General features: G+C 39.5%; 1 protein-coding gene across 1 annotated transcript; it reads right to left on the bottom strand.

The window, feature by feature from the left end:
* Nucleotides 1-16,527: 16,527 nt before the first annotated feature.
* On the bottom strand, nucleotides 16,528-17,835 carry LOC131220142 (cuscuta receptor 1-like). The gene has a single exon (XM_058215113.1). It carries the CDS (start codon nucleotides 17,833-17,835, stop codon nucleotides 16,528-16,530), a length of 1,308 nt encoding a protein of 435 aa, XP_058071096.1.
* Nucleotides 17,836-19,692: the final 1,857 nt, after the last annotated feature.

Below are 19,692 nucleotides of genomic sequence, written 5' to 3'. Positions count from 1 at the left end.
CAGCACCTTAGGAACCAGACCCAAGCTCTGCAGAAAAAAAAAAAAAAAAAACGGCAGCAAATGGCAAACATCCAGAATCATGCAAACCTCTTGCATCGAACACTTCGCCTGAGCTGCGCCTGGACCTCCAGCAGGAAGAACTTCCTGCAACCAGAGGAAGCTCCCAACTTAGCTTGAGGCTGGACACTGGCCTTACCACCCACTGCTACTAAATTCTGATTGCGACTCAGCGCAAGAAGTTTGCGGTAGCAATCGAAAAGGCAGGGAGGCGCCTAGAGAGTCATCCCACTCCCTTTCTAGCCTTATTCCTCCTAATTTCCCCAAGGCCAGAGTTATCCATCACTAAGATTCCTCTGATGTATCTTGGAAGAAGATGTTTCGAGCGATATACTTTGTTCGGGATCCTGCTGCTAGCAAGTTTCGCAAGTCCATCTGCTACTGAGTTGCCTTAGCGAAGGGTATGAGAGAATCAAAGGTTAATGTTGTCTTTGATGTTAGATGACAGGGTTCAAATGAATCTATGTTCATGGAAATGGTCCCATCCACTTTGCCCATGGGATCATTATTCATGAAAAATATATTTCTTTGTTCAAATTAATTCAACTCGTGTGACAACTTGTGAAGTAGTTTGTTCGTTTTTGACCCTTGGTTAAGCTCAACATCACTATTGATACCAAGCTCTATTTTGGAACTAATTTTAAAATAAAGATTGAGATATTTTAGAACTTGAGTATTATGAGACGATTGATTCGTGAAATTATATATTTGTGAAAGGGCATAAAAGGTATAAACAATGTTGTCAAATCACATATGCGATTGCATGCGATCTGCATATGCTGTTCGCATATGCGATTGCATAATCACTTTTTCTTCTCTTTTATTATTTTTTTTCTTGAAAAAAAAAACTAAAAAAAGAAAAATAAAAAATTTATAGAAAGTTAAGGAAGAAATTACCTAATTAGTAAAAGTGATTGGATAACATATTTTACTTATTTCGTTGTTGTTTGAATGTTTCATTAAATTATATATTTAATTACTTATATTATATTTACATGAATTTTAATAAGATAATCTACAATCTACATTAAGTGAGAATTAATTATTAAAAACTTTGAACAGAGGGAGAGAGAGGCTGAAATTAAAAAAGAAAAGAAAAGAAAAGTCCCACCGATAATATTTCTGATTGCAGGGCAATATGCGATTGCATATGCATACTCACATATGTGATCGCATGACAAAGTATGCTATGGTATACTTGCCAGCATGGCATATGCAATCTTTTCACATATATGAGCATATCCAATTGCAATTGACAATATTGGGTATAAACACAAGCTCATGAATTACTTAATGCATATCTAGTTTAACCTTGAAAGATGTAAATGAAATGTCACTATGCCATTACACATCGAGCAATGAAGTGTTGTTAAATACATAATGTAGTTAGACATCAAGAAATGTATGTTAGGTCTTCCACTGTTACTGTTGCACGTACTTTGTTCTTTGATATCGATGCCTTGTTTTGGATAATTTGATGAAAAATGTACTAAATTATTTTACCTTACAAAATGGTTATTACAAGGACTATGTTGAAGGAATAAGAAAGTTTGGATAACTCGTGTTGTATTGGGACAATTCTGTGTTGCTGCAATATGAGGAATTTTAATCAAGTCAATACTCCATGACTGGTTGATTTCAAGCTATTTTAGATTAGTGTCCTAGCACAAAAGCAGAAAAGGCAGATGTATCCCAAGTACTATAATCATCGGTGATAGAAAGTCTTATGTTTACCCTGGCATGCACTAAATTAGAAATTGCACAAGTAATAGAAGCAGACAATATATACATGACAAACTCAGGTAGAGATCACTGAATTGTGGTGAAGTTGATCGATCGTCACTTAAAGAGTACTTCTGAGATAGTTATTTGTTATGGTGGTCAAAATTTAGAGTTCTTTGAGTTTATGGATTCAGATTATGTAAAAAATTGTGATGAAAGAAGCTATATCACAGGTTACATTCTCTTTAGCTAGTAGTGCAAGTAGTTAGATGTGAATATTGCAGTTAGTGGTGACTTTATTTACTATGAAAGTAGAGTACATGTTAGTTATACGAGCATGCGGGGAAGATATTTGGTGGAAATGATTGCAAGAATAATTAAAATTCAAGAAGAAAGTTGCAAAGATTAATTGTGACAATCAGAGCATGTTATACTTAGAGAAAAACAAATCTAATATTTCATTCCTGAACCAAGCACATTGATGTGCAACATCACTTTGTTCATGACATTGTGGAAGATGTGTATATTTCATTATAGAAGATCCACACCAATGATCATGTAGAAGATATGTTGATGAAGCCCATTTCAGGAGATAAGTTTATTAGTGTAAGACTTTTCTTGAACTTATTATTTTCTAGTGATTGGTAACATTTGTGCAACTTTTATTGGAAATGTTTTTCATACTATTAGGGAAACTAGAATTCAAGTGAAAAGAAAAATGTTGAAGTAATATGGTCGGTTAATGCATGAAACGCTTTTGTGTAAGGGCATACATGTAGTCATTTCTTAATAGAAACCATCTATTCTCTCTTTTTGTTTCAAACGTGCCAACATGCAAACCTTAAAATGGGGTTAGGGATGCACTTGAGAGACGCACGCTCAGTGGATTCCACACGAGTGGACGTATGGATGGGGGCAAGAGGAGGAGAGTAGCAATCTCTCTTCTTGATCTCATTTTTTTTTTCCCATTTCTATCTTTAAGCAGTGACACCCTATGGGGCATAGGTGTCTAAAGCTCTCTCGTTCTCTATATACTCTCCCTTCGGGATAAGAACTTATTTATAAGGAGTTAGGGTTTTAGGAAGAGTTACTAGTGTGGTACTTTACCACCATACAGGCTTGGGTATAATACTCCACTACATCTAAGTCTGGAATCCTGTTAACCTTGCACCCAAATTGACTTTATCCCTTTACTCAACATAGTTATTCATCATCGATCTAATTCTCATGCAAATCAAGTGATATATTACAAGATCCTAATTGTCGAAATTATCAAGTGTGATGAAGATATTCAATGATTAAAATAAGATGTCAATGGTTAAAAGCATTTGTAAAATAAGTTAAAGCTTTTGAGGTATCGATATTAATAAAAACCACTTGATGATTCAATCCATCGAATCTCAGCTAGTGGATCTCTTGTATGATTGATTATATGCACCTCAATTGCATCCTAAGGCATGAACCTAACAACACTTTCATATGAGTTATTGCAATTGACTTGGTGAGGCATGTTAAAACATATTATATCATAAACTTGAATGCTCATTACATTCTCAAGTTTAAGGATTACTTAAAAGCTAGTACATACATAAGGCAATATGGATCAAGCATGATGAGTTTGATGACTTGAAGTAATCATCCAATGTAAGTCTTCAACTGGTTTAATACCATGATTCCATTACCATAAATACTAACACTCCTATATAGGGTAGGGCACAAACACAATGACTGGTCATCAAACCCGACGGTGGAGACTATCCATCCTGATTCGTCACCCATTTCCTCACAGAGGATCGATCATATAAAAATAACAACCGCAAGTTTGTCCTACAACCTGCTAGGTGGTTATGAAACAATAGTGTACTAAGATCCATGGAACACAACTTTCCCTTGACCCATGACTGTTGTGTTGAATCTTAAGTCCCTAGGGATAGCTAGAGGAATCCCTCTTCTTTATCTGATCTACATGTATGTTTTAAGGCATACCCACACATTGGTTATGACATTAATAATATGTCCGAACATGACCCATGGTCATCATGATGATCTGCAGTGAATATCATAAAATCAAAGGTAAGATTAACACATTGGCTTGGTAGGACACAATACCAACAATACTTTTCTTAAACTTAAGTGCACATGTCGAGTGTAACTTCATCCAATCATAGTAATACCGAGGATCATACCATAAGCTTGGCAGAAAGTATGCAAGCATGTAAGCTCTAATGGTTATTGACACAATCACATGCACAAATTAATCACAACACGAAGCCATATATACAAATTGTGCACCACCTTCCACCGTTGTCCATTCATTGTGCATTTAATCATGTGATCCGAGCCGTTCATCAAACAAACCGAAATTCACCCAAGGATGTCATGATCCTCAAGAAGGAAACATTCACAAGCCATGCATCTAAATAATCATGGAACTAACATGTATTGTACACACAATGCTTGACAACATTATTATAAGAGTGATAAGAAAATTCACTATATGAAATTTTACTCAAGTGCACAAATACAATATCTACATTCAGTTACCTCATATGTGAAATCTATAACTAGGTATTCATGGTGTGTCTTACTTTCTCCCATTGAATAAGAAGTCTATACATCTCATCTTATACAATGTACAATGTACATCACTTTCCTTTTAATCATAAAGGTCAAGAACCATACTTTCTCATTTCACTTAAAGGTTATTAGTAGTGGATCAAACTTTCCTGAAGGTAGGGCTGTTAATGGGCTGGGTTGGCCCGCTAGGCTTTTAAGTTGGACATACCTTGAGTTAGACTTGGGATGGAGTATCAAGTCCGAGGGCCAGGCTTGGGCTTGAAATTCAATCCCAGTTTTCAGTCAGGCTAGGTTTGACCCGAAACTGACCCAATTTGGCCCATTAAGGTTTGAAAGGGCAATTTTATAATATAAGAATATAAAAAATCCCATGCCTCGTTCTCTCTAAAAAACTCTCTCTCTCTCTCTCTCTCTCTCTCTCTCTCTCTCTCTCTCCAACAACCCATGCGTCCCTCGATCCAACAATCCATGCCTCTTGTGGTCATTGTAGTGGATTCGCCTGTGTGTGTGTGTGTGTGTGTGTGTGTGTGTGTGTGAGTGTGTGTTTAGAAATAACTTAGGGCTTGTGATGGGCCTACCAAGAAAACTTAGATTTGGGCTCGAGCTCGAGCTCAGGCCTAACTTAAACGTTTTGGGCTAGATTCGGGTTGGACTATTTTGATCTGTCATGAGAAGGGGCTGGGTCTGGGCCTATGTTGAACAATGCAGGCTATACTTAGAGAGAGCTTGGCCGATCCTAATCAGGCCCGTTGACAACCCTACTTGAAGGCATCCTTCCCCATTACTAGTAAGAACGAGTGATGCCTCGAACCATCTTATATGTGGTGACCTACCACGAGTATGATACATATCACATCCATTGTGATAAACATCTTAAGCCCCATCATTAGGACATGAGCGAGATACCATGACATATACACATATCATGCATTTTAAGGAATATCTAGACAAGATAACATAATGGCTGCTTTAGAGTATTAAGGAGCCACCTAATAAGGGTCCTTACTCTTGCTCGGGTGGTAGACTCTCAGGATTTTCAACATCGGTCAAGGGTTCGAGTACCCATAGGTGGTGAAATTCCACTTCGGCGTGAGTATGTGGGGTGTGTGCGCGTGCGTTTAAAAAAAAAAAAGAAAGAGCCACCTAATATAATTCAAGCCAAGTTTATGATGAAATATTAATGAAGCATGTGTGATGCTTTGTTCTAGGATTACATGCTCACTCAATCATGTTAACAAACCCACATGGAATATAAGGGAACTTCCATCTTAATATATCTTTTATGTAACTCATATAAATTTTAAGATTTAAACTACTACATGACTAGGGTAAACACTTTTTATTAAGGATCTTGACATATGTAGTGAATCAATCTTTTCATATGAAGTGAGCATCATATTATCAATTCCATCTTCTTCAAACATCCCATATGACATCTCATTATGAGTATTTATCAAAGTTCATTAACCCTTTATTTGGATATCTATTATGGATTAATATTTGTGATTCAACTCACAAAAATAACATCATCAAAATCCAACCCTTGATGCGGATTACGTCCACCATGCCACACAGCATAAATCATCAATAAAAGAGAATGAGCATCAGACATGAAGTCATAATGATGAATAATAGTGATAAAACTCAATTTGGTAATTATAAAGTGTAAGACCGTTTCTCAAATGAATGACTATAGTGTCAACCAATGTAAAAGTAGGTAAGCTGGTCATGGACCGACAATCCTCAAAGCATGCATCATGTGGCTACTATGCTTCTATCCTCATTGTACTCCTCAACTTAAGAGTCTGCAAGCCTCATCATCACTTCACTTTTTATCTTGAGCTTTTCGATCATCTTCATTTGCCTTATGAGCAAGTTGTTTGTTGAGTGCTAAACACTCTCTTGAAATGGCCAAGCTTCCCACAATGCCAATAGGGTTCTTTCTCTTGCGATTGTGCCTTGACTTGCCCTTTCCTAGCTTTTGGACATTACCCTTTCAGTTATTAGGGTTACCGTTCTCCCTTTGCCCCCTCTTCTAATATCCCTTAAATTAGGGCTTATTGCTAAAGGATGCCTCAATTAAGTGAGCAACACAGGGTTTATCGGTCTTATTGTTGGCCCTAAAGATGACTAAATGAGTGTGAACTCGTTAGAATAAGAAAACCTATTCATGCTATGCTATAGTTATTAACGAACCTTTTATACATTGGAGTGAAAGACGTTAGAATTGCATTTTCTATGGCGACCTTCTCCTTGATTGTTCCCAAAATCTTAAGCTAATTAGTGATCTCATATATTTTGAGGACATGATATCTTATAGGAGCATCTTCTTCTAGTTTTATGTTATGTAATTGCTTCTCTAGGGTTTGGACTTGGGTGATAATCTGGAAATTAAGCATGCCTTGTAGGTGTAGGTAGATGTTCATGTGTCATTCATCATATTTTAAAACTAATTGTGGAGGACATGAGAGATGGAGGCCATTATACACATTGCCTAAACAGTACTGATGCACAATTCCATACCATGGTAGAACACGTTTTTCTTCGTCAATTCGCCACTGACTAATCTGGTCATTCTCATCATTCATGAGCACTTGCCAAAGCCATGCTAGCGACTCAAAGCTTCAAACAAGTTGGTACTTGGATCGGTAATCAGAATGTCAATGTCATATGACACGCCACAGAATCGATGATGGGTACACCTTGAAGCCAGGCAATCTCGTAAATTAGAAGATCCCATCCATCATATTTTTGGCATTTACTTCCAGGCCCTAACATGTATCCACAGATACTAGCTCATTTTGGACAGGGTGAGAGGCACATAAGTTCACGAGTCTCGATTAGGAAGAGATGGGCCCACTTACAATATTAAGGATAGAGGATCTCGTGCACCTCTAGAATCTTACAATTACTCTTCAGACGCACAAAAAGGCCATCTATATCATTTGCATATACGTGCATTTGGGGACATGTTTCAATAATCAAAATCATGCATTAGACGGGTCTCACCATGGATCGGAAGCAATTCAAATATCTTCAGTTTTAGAATACAGTGGCAACTTTATCACATTAAGCTATTTTCCTTCCAATAGGTGATAGCACAAACTACTTTTGATATATACATATATATATATATATATATATATATATATATATATATATATATATATATATGCTTCCGAGCTCATGGAAACTTCCTATGAGGTCGAGCTACGTGGGCCCCACCATGATGTATGTCGAACATCTACCCCATCAGTCAGATGCACCATTCCATAGTGGGCCTAGGGCTTAAAAATCAAGTCAATCCGTGACTTGTGTGGGCCACACCACATACAAAAATTGAGAGGGGTTACCCTCCATTAAAACATTCATAATCATTTTTTGGGCCCATCGAGATGTGGTTCACAAATTCAGCCCATCCATTATGTGTGTCCCACTTGGATGAGGGGTCAGACCAAGTTTCAGACGCATACAAATTTCTGGTGGGCCCCATCAAGTACTTTTATATGTTTTAGGCATGTCTTCACATGATTTTAGATGGTATGACCCACCTGAGTTCGTATACGGCTGATTTTTGGGATATCCCATAATTTAAAGGGGACCCATCAAATGCACGGTGTTGATGTTTGACATACATCATGGTGGGGCCCTATGAGGTTGACCTCATGGGAACTTCCCATGGGGTCGAGCTGTGTGGGCCCCACCATGATGTGAGTCAAAAATTAACAACGCGCATTTGATGGGTCCCCTTTAGGTTATGGAATTTTCCAAAAAACTTCCATATATGGAACTCAGGTGGGCCATAACATTTAAAACCATGTGAAGACATGCCTAAAATCTATAAAAGCACTTGATAGGGCACACCTGAGTGTTGTATAGGGCTGAAACTTGGTATGGGCCCTCATCCAAGTGGGATACACACAATGGATGGTCTGGATTTGTGAACCACATCTTGATGAGCCCAATAAATGATTATGAATGTTTTAATGAGAGGGTAACCCTTCTCAACTATTGTATGTGGTGTGGCCTACCCAAGTCATGTATTGACTTGATGTTTAATCCCGCGGCTCACCATGGAATGGTGCATCTAACTGATGGGATAGATGTTCGACACACATCATGGTGGGGCCCACACAACTCGACCTCATGGGAAGTTCACATGAGGTCGACCTCATAGTACCAATTCCCTGTATATATAATAATAATAATAAGAAGACCATCTCCGTGACCGTCTGTATGTGAACCATTCATGGTAAATATAGCATCCTGTAATTTGGAAGATTTTGAATGAAGCCACTTCAACGATGTATCTCGTCCCGTCAATGGTTTGGATCACGTGGCCCACCAGTATCAAATCACGTGCATCCTGATCAAATGTACAGTTTGATGAGGACCCTATGACTCCTCGTGACAGAGACAGCACGCCGTGATCTTTGAAATTTCAGTCATGCATTGTAAGGAATTTCTCTGTGGAATAATAACCGCCATTCACTCCGGGAACAGCTAGTAACAGACAGGGGCTGGGAGTGGCCACCATGATGTATGGATTTTATCCCGTCCATCAATTTCCCATATCGTTTTAGGATACAAGCACAAAAATGAAGCAGATCCCTGGCTCAAGTGGACCACACCACAGGAAGCATGATACCTACCGTTGAAACTATCCTAGGGACAACTGTGATGGTTAGTTGCCATCCAATTTAAGGTCACGTAGACCTGAATGAAGTAAAAACATGAATATTAGCTTCATCCAAAATTCCCGCGGTCGCCAAAAAGTTTTCAACGGTATCTGTTTAATACCCATGGTGTGGTTCACTGTAGTTCACTTGAGCTTCGGAACTACCTCATTTCTTTTTCTTGTACCCTAATATGATATGGGAAAATGGATGGACGGTGTGGATAAAACCCACACATCACGGTGACCTTCAGAGCACTGGTCCGTTCCTATCTAGTGACCATATGGGTAGTACCGAATTTTGACCGTAGTATGGTTGAGTTCTCGAAATAGAAGGGAAGTTCTGAATATTCTCATGTGGTTATCTCACTTGAAAAGTTTTTACACCACGTTGTATTAGTAGTTGTCGGTTGTCAAGTTGACGGAAATTGTTATTGGGCGTATGGACTATATATCCAAATCATTCATTTTGTCTGTAGTCATTTATTTATTTAAAAAGATGCTAATTTCTTGCCGACATAATGTTTTTGTAGCCCACAAAACTTGATAATTTATAATGGTGTTCGTTCGATACAAACTATTTTCTTGTGATGTAGTTAATATGATTAGCGGATATTGATCATGCTTTTAATCATAACCTTTCATGAAATTCCAAAGTTAATGGATGGAGTGAATTCCACACATATTGATGATAGACCTCACAAACGGTTGTCATGGCCGAGGTTGTCATGGGATTAAAGGATACAGACAAAATCCATAGCGAAAGTCAGTAGCCATTCTTGGGCCCACAATAGGCTAATATGTTCCGTCCATCTTGTCAGCTTGCTCACCATGGAACCAAGAAGTCGTCACTTGTGCAGGGTATACTTCTAACAAACATCACAATGACAGGAAAGTATCAACAGTGGATGCCAATGTTACCATTGTTTTCTATTATGTGGCTCATACGAGCTCTGGATTAGGCTAATATGTGAGGTCTAACCCTAAAATGACACGTAAAAAAGAATGGGTGGTGTGAATTATAAAAATACATCAATGTGGACCCCATGAGTTTTATTTTTAAATTATTTTTTTAAATTTTTTATAAAAAAATTATTATTTTTTAATTTTTTATTTTAAAGAAAGCCATTGTGTGTGTGTGTGTGTGTGTGTATCCCTAAAGAAGAGTTGTACACCGTATGGATGAGTCTGCTGGCAAAAAAGGGGAGGCAGACCCACAAATAAAGAAGAGGCGACAAATGCCCTTTACAACTCACGTAGATATCTTAGACCTACTTTACCAAGGAAGAGATGGCCTCTTATGAGGGTGGGAAGCTCAGACATGGATCGAGGGACATGGTGGGCCTAACTGCTGCTACCTCTCCGAGTAAGCCCATCTGCCACCACGTTAGCCTCTCCAGGGGAGTAGGAGATGGAGACATCCATGAGTTGGGTGCCCACGCCCCATAAAGGGCTTTCACGGATCTCAAGTGTAAGCCTTTGACGAGCTTCTGCTATGGAAACCTAGATGGAGCCCAACGTCATGTTTGTGAGAAATCCACCCCATCCATCTGTTTTCTGAGATCATTTTAAGACATGGGGCAAAAAATGAACTGGCTCCAATACTCAAGTGGACTGAAAACATGATAATTGAACATCCACAGTTGAAATACTCATGGGCCACAAAAGCTTTGAATCATGCTAATATTTGTATTTTCAGTTCATCCCAGTAGGAATGACGTTATAAATGGTATGGATGGCATGTAAACATAACTGTGGACTCAGTAAGGTTTCAACAGTGGGAATTTCCTTAAGCACCTTTTCCTTTACCACGACCCACTTGAGTGTTGGATCCTTCTTACTTTTGGTCACATGTACTAAAAAGATGTCACAAAACAGATGGATGGAGTGGATTTCTCATAAACATTACGTGGGCTCCAAATAAGTTTCCTACAGAGGAGCTTCCTGCAAAATGCTTTCGCAGGAAAACGGACGGTGTACGTCCCAGACGAAATCGGATTAGGTACTATAAGTTAGTCAATAGGCTCACATCGTACTGAGTAAACTTTGTTGGGCCCACCGTGAATGTAAGTGGTTTATCCACACCGTCCATCCTTATTTCTAAATCATTTAAGGGGTTGAGACTAAAATTAAAGTATATACAAAGCTCAAGTGGACCACGGGAAACAATGGGAACAATAATTTCCACCGTTGAAAACTTTCTAGGCCCCATAGTGATGTTTATTTGTCATCCAACCTGTTCATGAGATCAAAAAACATAGATGGAGGGAAAAAAAATATAAGCTTGATCCAAAACTTCAGTGGCCCTCAAGAAATTTTCAATAATTGACATTTAATTCACACTGTTTCCCCGAAGTTTAGTCCATTTGAACTTTGTATATGCTTCATTTTTTTGGCTCAAGCCCTAAAATTATCTTGTAAAATGGATGGAAGGAGTGGATAAAATATATAAATCATGGTGGACCCCACAGAATTTACCCAGTACGATTAGTGTACTGAGTTACTCACTGCGCAATCCACTTCCGTCCGTGTATGCCGTGAACGTCCAGCGTTGGGATGTCTCCCTTTGGGAATGCTTCAGCACTCATAATCATTTAGATATTTTCCTTCCAGTAGGTGAGAGGACAGTAGCTGCATTTAACTGATTTTATTTTATTTTATTTTTTTTAATAATAAAAACCATCGCCTGACTATTTTCATGTGGGCTGCTTGTAATTTTAAAGATTTTGAGTGAAGCCCCCAAACTATGTATCTGGTCAAGTCATGGTTTGGATCACCAAACCATGGCACCACGTTTAAGAAAAAGGGCCTTGTGATTGCTCGTGAAAGACATTGGACGCATGCCATTCTGAAATTTCGTGGACTGATGCCCGCAGACTGCTCCGCGAGACTCGCCCGGGTGATTCACGCTTTTATGCCAACAACTCATCCTATGCTCTGCTGTACATTGCACAAAAGCAGTGGGTATTGTAACACTTGATATCTGAAATCAGGCCCATCTAAAATTCAAGTAGGCCACACATAGAGAATAGCATGATAGAACGTGTACCATTGAAATCTCCTTGGAAACCATCCGACTCTTGTATAAAGCATATATTTATTTATTTTCCTTCAACTTTCATGCACGCAACTTATGTATGAGTTGAATGTCATATGAACATCACGTTGCTAAGATTTCAACGGTGGAGGTTTCTATTCCCATATTTACCTATGGTTTGGCCTACTTAAGTTCTGGAATTGGCTTGATTTATTGACACTCTACCTAAAATTATCTGGCTCAAAGGATGGATGGAGTGGAAGTCACATATATGTCTTGCTGGGCCCACCGACATTATGTTGCACACCTTGGAAGTACGGGTGTACATGAGTTGAGTTAGCTCGTTAGCTCAATTGGATCGACTCGGAAAAGCTCAACTTGACTTGGATCGAAACTGTGTTCGAGTCGAGTCGAGCCAATTTTAACGAGCTCGAAATATTTCGAGTTGAGTCTGAGTTGGACCTAGATCGACTCGGTATTGAGCTTGACTCGACTCGGTTTAGCTCGGATCAACTCGGATCGATTTTTGAGTAAAGTATATATGGGTTTTTTTTTAAAAATAAATCCTTACTCATTCGCCCAACCCTAACCCCAGCGCCCAAATAGTCTCGAGTCAACTCTCTCCCATTCGCCCACCCCTAACCCCATCGCCCAAATCGTCTCACCCATTCGCCCGAATCTAACTCCAGCGCTCAAATCTTCTTGGCGGTTCACCAAAATCCTCTCGGCCGTTCACCCAAATCTAAACCAAACTTCTCGCCGTTCTCCAGCGCCTGACTGGCGATTACTCTCCTTCTAACATTTGTCCGAACGACTGACAACTAAAAGTGGGGCTCCTCTCCTCTCTCTCCATTTTTCCAGCATTTGTCCGACGAGTAGTGTCCGTCCGATTAGTGGACCCCACTCGACCACTGGCCGGGTGGCTCTTGTACCGTCGGACTTGAACCCTGCTCAAAAATTTGAATTCGAAACTCGGCTTGAAAACTCAAACTCAAATTGGCTCAAAGACTCGAACTTGAACTCGGCTCGAATTGGACTGAGTTGCTAATCCAAGCTTGAAGGCCAAGCTGAGCCGAGCTCAAGCTGAGGACTCTAGTTGGCCGAGTCGAGCCGATCTGAGCAAAGCTCGGCTTGGATCGACTCATGTACACCTCTACCTAGAAGAGACCACATTTGTTGCTATAACGTGGCAAAATCCTCGTTGAGCCACAAAGAATTGTTGTGGCGTGGGTGTTTGACCGCGTAGTGCAGAACGGATCACCATCTTTCGGTATTGACATGACAAAGTTCTCTTGGGCCTCGTCATGATATATGTATTATATCCACACTGTCCATCTATTTTTTCAGACGATTTTAGGAAATGAACCCAAAAAAGAGGTGGATCCAAAGCTCAAGTGGACCACAGAGGAAATAATGGAAATCGAGCGTTTATCATTGAAAATTTCATGGGGCTATTGAGTTGATATTTGTGCTTTTCCTTCATTCACGTATGTGTAACCTTAAAAACAGGTTGGATGGTAAATAAAATTTATGGTGGGTGATGTAGAGCGGGTTGTGGACAGTTTCATGGCCAGGATGGATCAAAAAAGGCCCGATCAGAAGCAGAAGTGATCCAGATCGTCAGGACTTAAAATGGATGTATCTTACAAACCAGACTAAGCTATCATACGTACCATATATGATTTTGGGGTAGGACAAGCTACTTTAGCCACCCAACCCTGTTGAGCGGGGTCGCCTACGCCGAATTTGCAAAATACCATCAGATGGATGGTTGAAATCCCGTTGTATTTATAGTAAGTTTTAGTTTGAGTATAACTCTCTATCCATTGGCCTTTAGGAGTTGTGTCCAACATGAAGAGTGCTTAGAATAATCAGGAGAACATCATGGTTCAGTCAAATAGGACACTATTTTTGGCCAAAAACCATGCGCATTAGTAGACATCACGACCATTTATGAATATTAAGTTTACTAATTATAGTAAATCATGATTTCTAGGAGTTTTAGTTGCAGTTTGATTCTGAAACTTCTCCCACGGCTTAGTATCTATATTTAAAGGATAGTGAACTCGTCTTTTTCAATCATCAATTAAATTATGAATTTTATAGAATTTATTTCTATTTTCTATTTTTTTTACTCTTGGATTTAAGAAGTCTTTATGAGGAGTCCAGAGAAGTTCCATGATTTCGGAAAAGTTATCTTTGAGGAAGACGGTGATTGACCTCATTCCATTCATCCCTGCGTGCCAGTGGGGCCTTAGGAAGTTTTGAGCAGTAGGCATCATTATTCTCCAATAATTTCTTTTATGTGGTGTGGTCCACTTAAGCTTTAGATCCGACTTATTTTTATTTTTATACTTAGTCTAAAATAATCTGAAAAAATGAATGGATGATGGGCATATAACATGTACATTTAGAGTAGGGCTCAAAGATCTTTGCCACATCAACACTGTACCCACCTCGTGCTCTGTTCTACACCATGTGATCTGAGTGGAACAACTCCCGTTCATTCCACATCCTGTCAATCCCAACTCATCCGGTACGTCTCATCATTCGTGACCCAAGTCCCAAAACCATGGGAGCTGATCGAGGTTAGATATTAACGGGTTGAACAGCGAGACTCATTATCGAAGTGACATCACCAAGTTCCGTGGGACTCCTTAATGAAGTGACTTCACCAAGTTCCGTGGGACCCACCATGACGAACATGTTGTATCCATGCTATCCATCCATTTGGAGAGATCATTCTAAGGCATAAGACAAAAATGAGTTAGATCCAAACCTAGAGTGGACCCCACCACATAAAACAGTGGAAAGAGTGACGCTTGCGTTGAAACCTTTCTAAGGTCTGCTACTGCGTGTTCATAAATTAAGATAGACATGAAAGAAAGGAAAACACAAATTTCACAAATTTCAGCTTGATTGAAAACTTTTGTGGCCGGTAGAAAATTTTAATGGTGGGCGTCATTCTCTCCACTGTTTTCTATGGTGGGGTCCAATTGAGCTTTGGATCTAACTTGTTCTTTGGCTCATATCCTAAATTGATATCTCCAAATGAATGGACAACGTGGATACAACACTTACATCATGAAGCACCATTGACCCATTCTTTCCTGTACCGAATGGTGAGCGGAGAGGACAATTCCAAAAAGAGCACTGAAATGATGCCAAAACTTCACGGCCAGACAGACACTGACGAATAGGTGGTTCAGCGATTCGGTACCAAGATGTTGATATGATTCTTCCCCACAACAAACGCATTTTGAAGCTAAGAGAACCCATTTTTCATGTATTCTGTCATCAACCGGGATGGCCCCCTGCAGCAGCCTCCAAATGAATGTGGAGATCTTCTGTGGCATTTTTGAGTGCCATACCCATTTGGCCCATCCCCTATGCTGCCCTCCTTCTCTACATATCTCCTAGGCTGATTTCACTGAAAAATTGCCTGATGGTTTGAGAGGCCATATGCAAGAGTCCATATTACCTGAAGTGCTGAAACCTCCCTAGACGATGTGGTCCAGCACTCCCTCGGGAAGGTATTTAGGAACCGATGGGGAAGGGGTCCCTCCCGACCAAGGAAATCCTGCACTCCTTGTGGTAGCGTTTTTTAGGCTGGTTTCTCACTGGTGAGGCCCAAGGTATACCCCTTCCATGGTGAGGCCCATTTCTCACTGATCTAAAACTTAGGGGCCCTACTATGAATAAAGGATTAAGCAAAAACTAACACTGGTGAAAAAATTCTACCTCTTTTCACTGAGTGCCCTAAACGCAATAGATGGTTAACAAGAAATATAAAAGGGCCGTGATCGATTTTCCGTGTGGGAAAGAGGCCATAGAGTTGTTGACGGTCAGGATCTTCTAATCTTAAAGATTTTGTGGAGTCTTCCATCCATGCTGTGGGCTATTAAATCGACTTTCTTGATCATCCAGCAGCCTCTGCTTCTCCAAGCTCAAGTAGGGAAGAAATATTCTATAGGCATGGTGAAAAGATGTTGTAAGTCCACTCACCAGGTGGGCATCAAACGTGTATTGAATTTGGACCATGGGAAGTGTTCTGACCTTTTCCCACGTAAACATTAGGAAGACGACATCTTACAGCCTCATCGTGTATATGCAATGGCCAGACTAGGAAGAATGTATCTGTTTTACTTTTGTTCGGCTCCAAATGTGGTGGGGACTGCCTAATGACTGACTTGGATTTCACATGGTGCATTCTGCAGAGCACCTGAAGAGGATTCGAATTCCCTTAAGAAATATTCGGATCAGACATGGCATGTGTGGTTGGGCAATTTAACGAATGATTCTGATTTCACACTAGCAAGCATCTGCGGGAGTCTCCCCTTACGTGCAACTGCATACTTCAGTTCACTTGCACGACCAAACAAAGAAGCGATGGAAACATGGGTTGAAATAAAAGTCATGCCATGCATAAACATGATTATTATTGTCTTACAAATAAGAGTTACAGGGAGAAACTGATCTGACTTGAAGGTAATGCACGTGGTCGGGTGAAAACCTTCCGAACGTTGTCTAAAGCAAAATAGCAGCTGTCTAAAGCAAAATAATAGCATGAATAGATACATGCATCAACGAAATAGAAGTATAGACCTCCCCAATAGCGGTTGATGTAGAGAAGTGCTATGAAAACTAAGAACGATACAGTACATGACACCGAAAAGCATGCGTAGAAGATAATGTCATAATTGTCTTCCTCCTCTTTTGGCTTTGAAGGTGGTAGCGGAGAAGTGGAGAAGCAACTCTTCAGTGGTGGTCCACAGAGTAGGGGATTGCCTTCATAGCTGGTTTCTCCAAAGGTGCCAAACTGCCCCTTCATCATGTCTGGTAGGACGCCGGATAAGTTATTGTGAGAGACGTTGAATGCAGATAAGAAGTTGAGCTCAGTTAGTTGAGGAGGAATCTCCCCGCTCAATCTATTGTGAGAAAGGTCCAAGCTCTCAATCTGTTTTAGATTTGAGAAGGTTTTTGGAATTGGTCCACTCAATTGATTGTGGGACAAGTTCAATGCATGAATATCAGTCAGATGTCCAATTTCAGGAGGAATTTCACCTGTTAACTGGTTCCATGACAGATCTACACCGGACATCAAGTAGAGAATGTCCCCCTTGTAAGTTTCAGACCTCTGCTTTGTTATGAACTCCACTTTTTCCTCAGAATCTGTAAAACGTACATCTATACCAGGCAAACTAACTTCAATACGGTATCGAAGCAGCTGATCAATGCCTGAAATGAAACCGAAACCGCATGCAAAGAAAACCGAAGTTGAGAAGTCAGTTACTCTTGCCCTCCCGAATGTCATATTACCAAAGCACATCGGTATTGGACCAGAGAGATTATTGTGTGAAAGATCTAATATGCTGACGCTCTTCAGTTGACACAACTGCATGGGAATGTGACCTTGCAAATTATTTCCTCCGAGGAGAAGAAACCTTAAATTTTGAAGTGTACCAATCCAATTTGGAATATTACCAGAGAAGTAGTTGTCGCTGACATCCAATGTAACAAGGGAGGAAATTTTGGATAAAGCATTTGGCATCAATCCTGTAAGCTCATTTCCTTGCAAATGTAAGAATTTCAGAGATAGATTGATGCATGAAGGTATGGAACCAAAAATTCTATTTTGGGAAAGGTCCAAAAGCGAAAGACTAGATAGGTTGCAATACTCGGCTGGAATAGGACCTTCTAAATAATTTTCTGGCATGGAAAGCCACTTCAATATAACCAAGCAGGCATCAATATTTAGCGAGTACATTCATGAAAATAAGTAGATCTAATATGCATTCATCTATTGAAGATGTACTCTTTCAAGAAAGGTTGCGTATTTTTTTATGAGAACATCTCACATTAATGCCTAATATAAATTATTTTATCAAAAATATATAAATACTCTATCATTAAATTACGGTACAAGTATGCATGTCATACATGGGTGATTGAACATTGGTGCCAAAACAATGTGATGGGGACATCACACGAGCACCGCAGCCCCATACGCACGTGCGCCGGAAGGGAGGACCCCCAGTCAATGCGGATTAATGACAACGTCCGAGGAGAGCCTCCTAGTTAGGAGACGAAGTTTTGATTCAAAAAAGAGTGGGCCCGACAATGAGAAAAGCCCACCATGGGATCTGTGATCGTAGCCATAGTCGGATTGATGTCATATTTTAGGTTTTGCTTATTGTTATTATTTAGAACATCGTGAACGCTTTGGATTTCTTTGTTTGGTTTTTATTTTAGTTTACTTCATCACCAAGTAATAGGTTGCGCACATGGTGCGAGTTTTTGGGGTATAGGATTTTCCCTATAAATAAGCACCCCTTGTAGTTTTTTTGATGGATTGAAGATTAATAAAAATTCTGCATTTTCCTACTTTCTGAGTTGTGAAACCTAATTAGGTGTGAAGCTCTCCCTTCATCGAAGGGTTAACTACTGCGATGCGAAGCCACATCTATCCCGATTTGTCCCAATCCATCGGCATCTCTACTACCCATCTTCTACCATCCCTTCTTCTCACCTTACCCCGTCATTTATACTTTAAATCAATCATCTATTGCAGCAATTCTCCTCTCCACATCAGAATTTCAGAATTTGACCTTACAGGAGGGCTGAAACTTCGGCGGATCACCACGCACAAACCGTATATCGGATCGAGCTGAGATTTTGAGGTTTTGGCATCCTTGGACGACCAGGGCTAAGGTGGCCTTTTTCTAAATAGTGGGCCCACACACGTGCGGCCGATATCACACGCACGTGCGTCTGGGCCACTGTTGTTGTCCACGCGTGTGGTACTTCTCTGGTTCACCTCTTTCTTTTCTTTCACTCCGCTTTCACCCAAAATCCCTAAACCTAACCCTAAATTACTCAAATCTCCAATTTTATGCCCCTTTTCTTACCCTAGGGTTCCCCGAATTGGAATTTCTGAATCCCTTGGATTAGGGACTGATTACTATGCATGTGTGGATGATTATTTCTTATCTTTGAGTATCGTTTGTTTCATAATTTTTATTGATCTAGCCCTATCATATGTAGGCCTGGACTCGCATAGATTCCCTTTAATTGAATGTTTGGACTTTCATGTGGGATATGGAATTTGTGTAATTGTTTCTGAACTAACATGATCTTAAGCCTGAAATCTCGCATAACATATTTAGTTTTCATGTCTTGCATCAACAAAGATCTTTTTATTTAAAAGAAGCATCCATTACATGTTTAGGGTTTGGTTGTTTATGTCCATTACGCATCAATTCTCATCATATATGGCTGTTTAGAAGTCTATAAACCCTGACATAAGTTGCTGAAATTTTCTGTTATCCCCTTATTTGAATTATTTTAGAAATTAACTTAACTTTCTATTTCTAGGTTTAGAAACTTTCCTTTTCTGTTTTTAGAAACTAAATTTTTAGAAACTTTCTTAATCTGTTTTTAGAAACCAATTTCCTTTCCTTTTTCTTTTTAGAAACTAGTTTACTTTCCTTTTTCTTTTTTAGAAACTAACTTATTTTCTATTTTTAGAAACTTTCCTTTTTCTGTTTTTAGAAACCAGGTTGTTTTTTATATATAGAAACTTTCTTAATTTGTTTTTTAGAAACTTTCCTAATTTGTTTTTAGA

The sequence above is a fragment of the Magnolia sinica genome, chromosome 12 (genome assembly GCF_029962835.1).
Source record: "Magnolia sinica isolate HGM2019 chromosome 12, MsV1, whole genome shotgun sequence".
In the NCBI taxonomy this organism is placed as follows: domain Eukaryota; kingdom Viridiplantae; phylum Streptophyta; class Magnoliopsida; order Magnoliales; family Magnoliaceae; genus Magnolia; species Magnolia sinica.
Note: the sequence above shows the minus strand (reverse complement) of the source record. Positions and strands in the feature narration are given on the sequence as shown.

Excerpts from the sequence above, each read along its gene's own strand:
- LOC131220142 (XM_058215113.1), bottom strand. The coding sequence starts at position 17,835 with ATGTACTCGCTAAATATTGATGCCTGCTTGGTTATATTGAAGTGGCTT.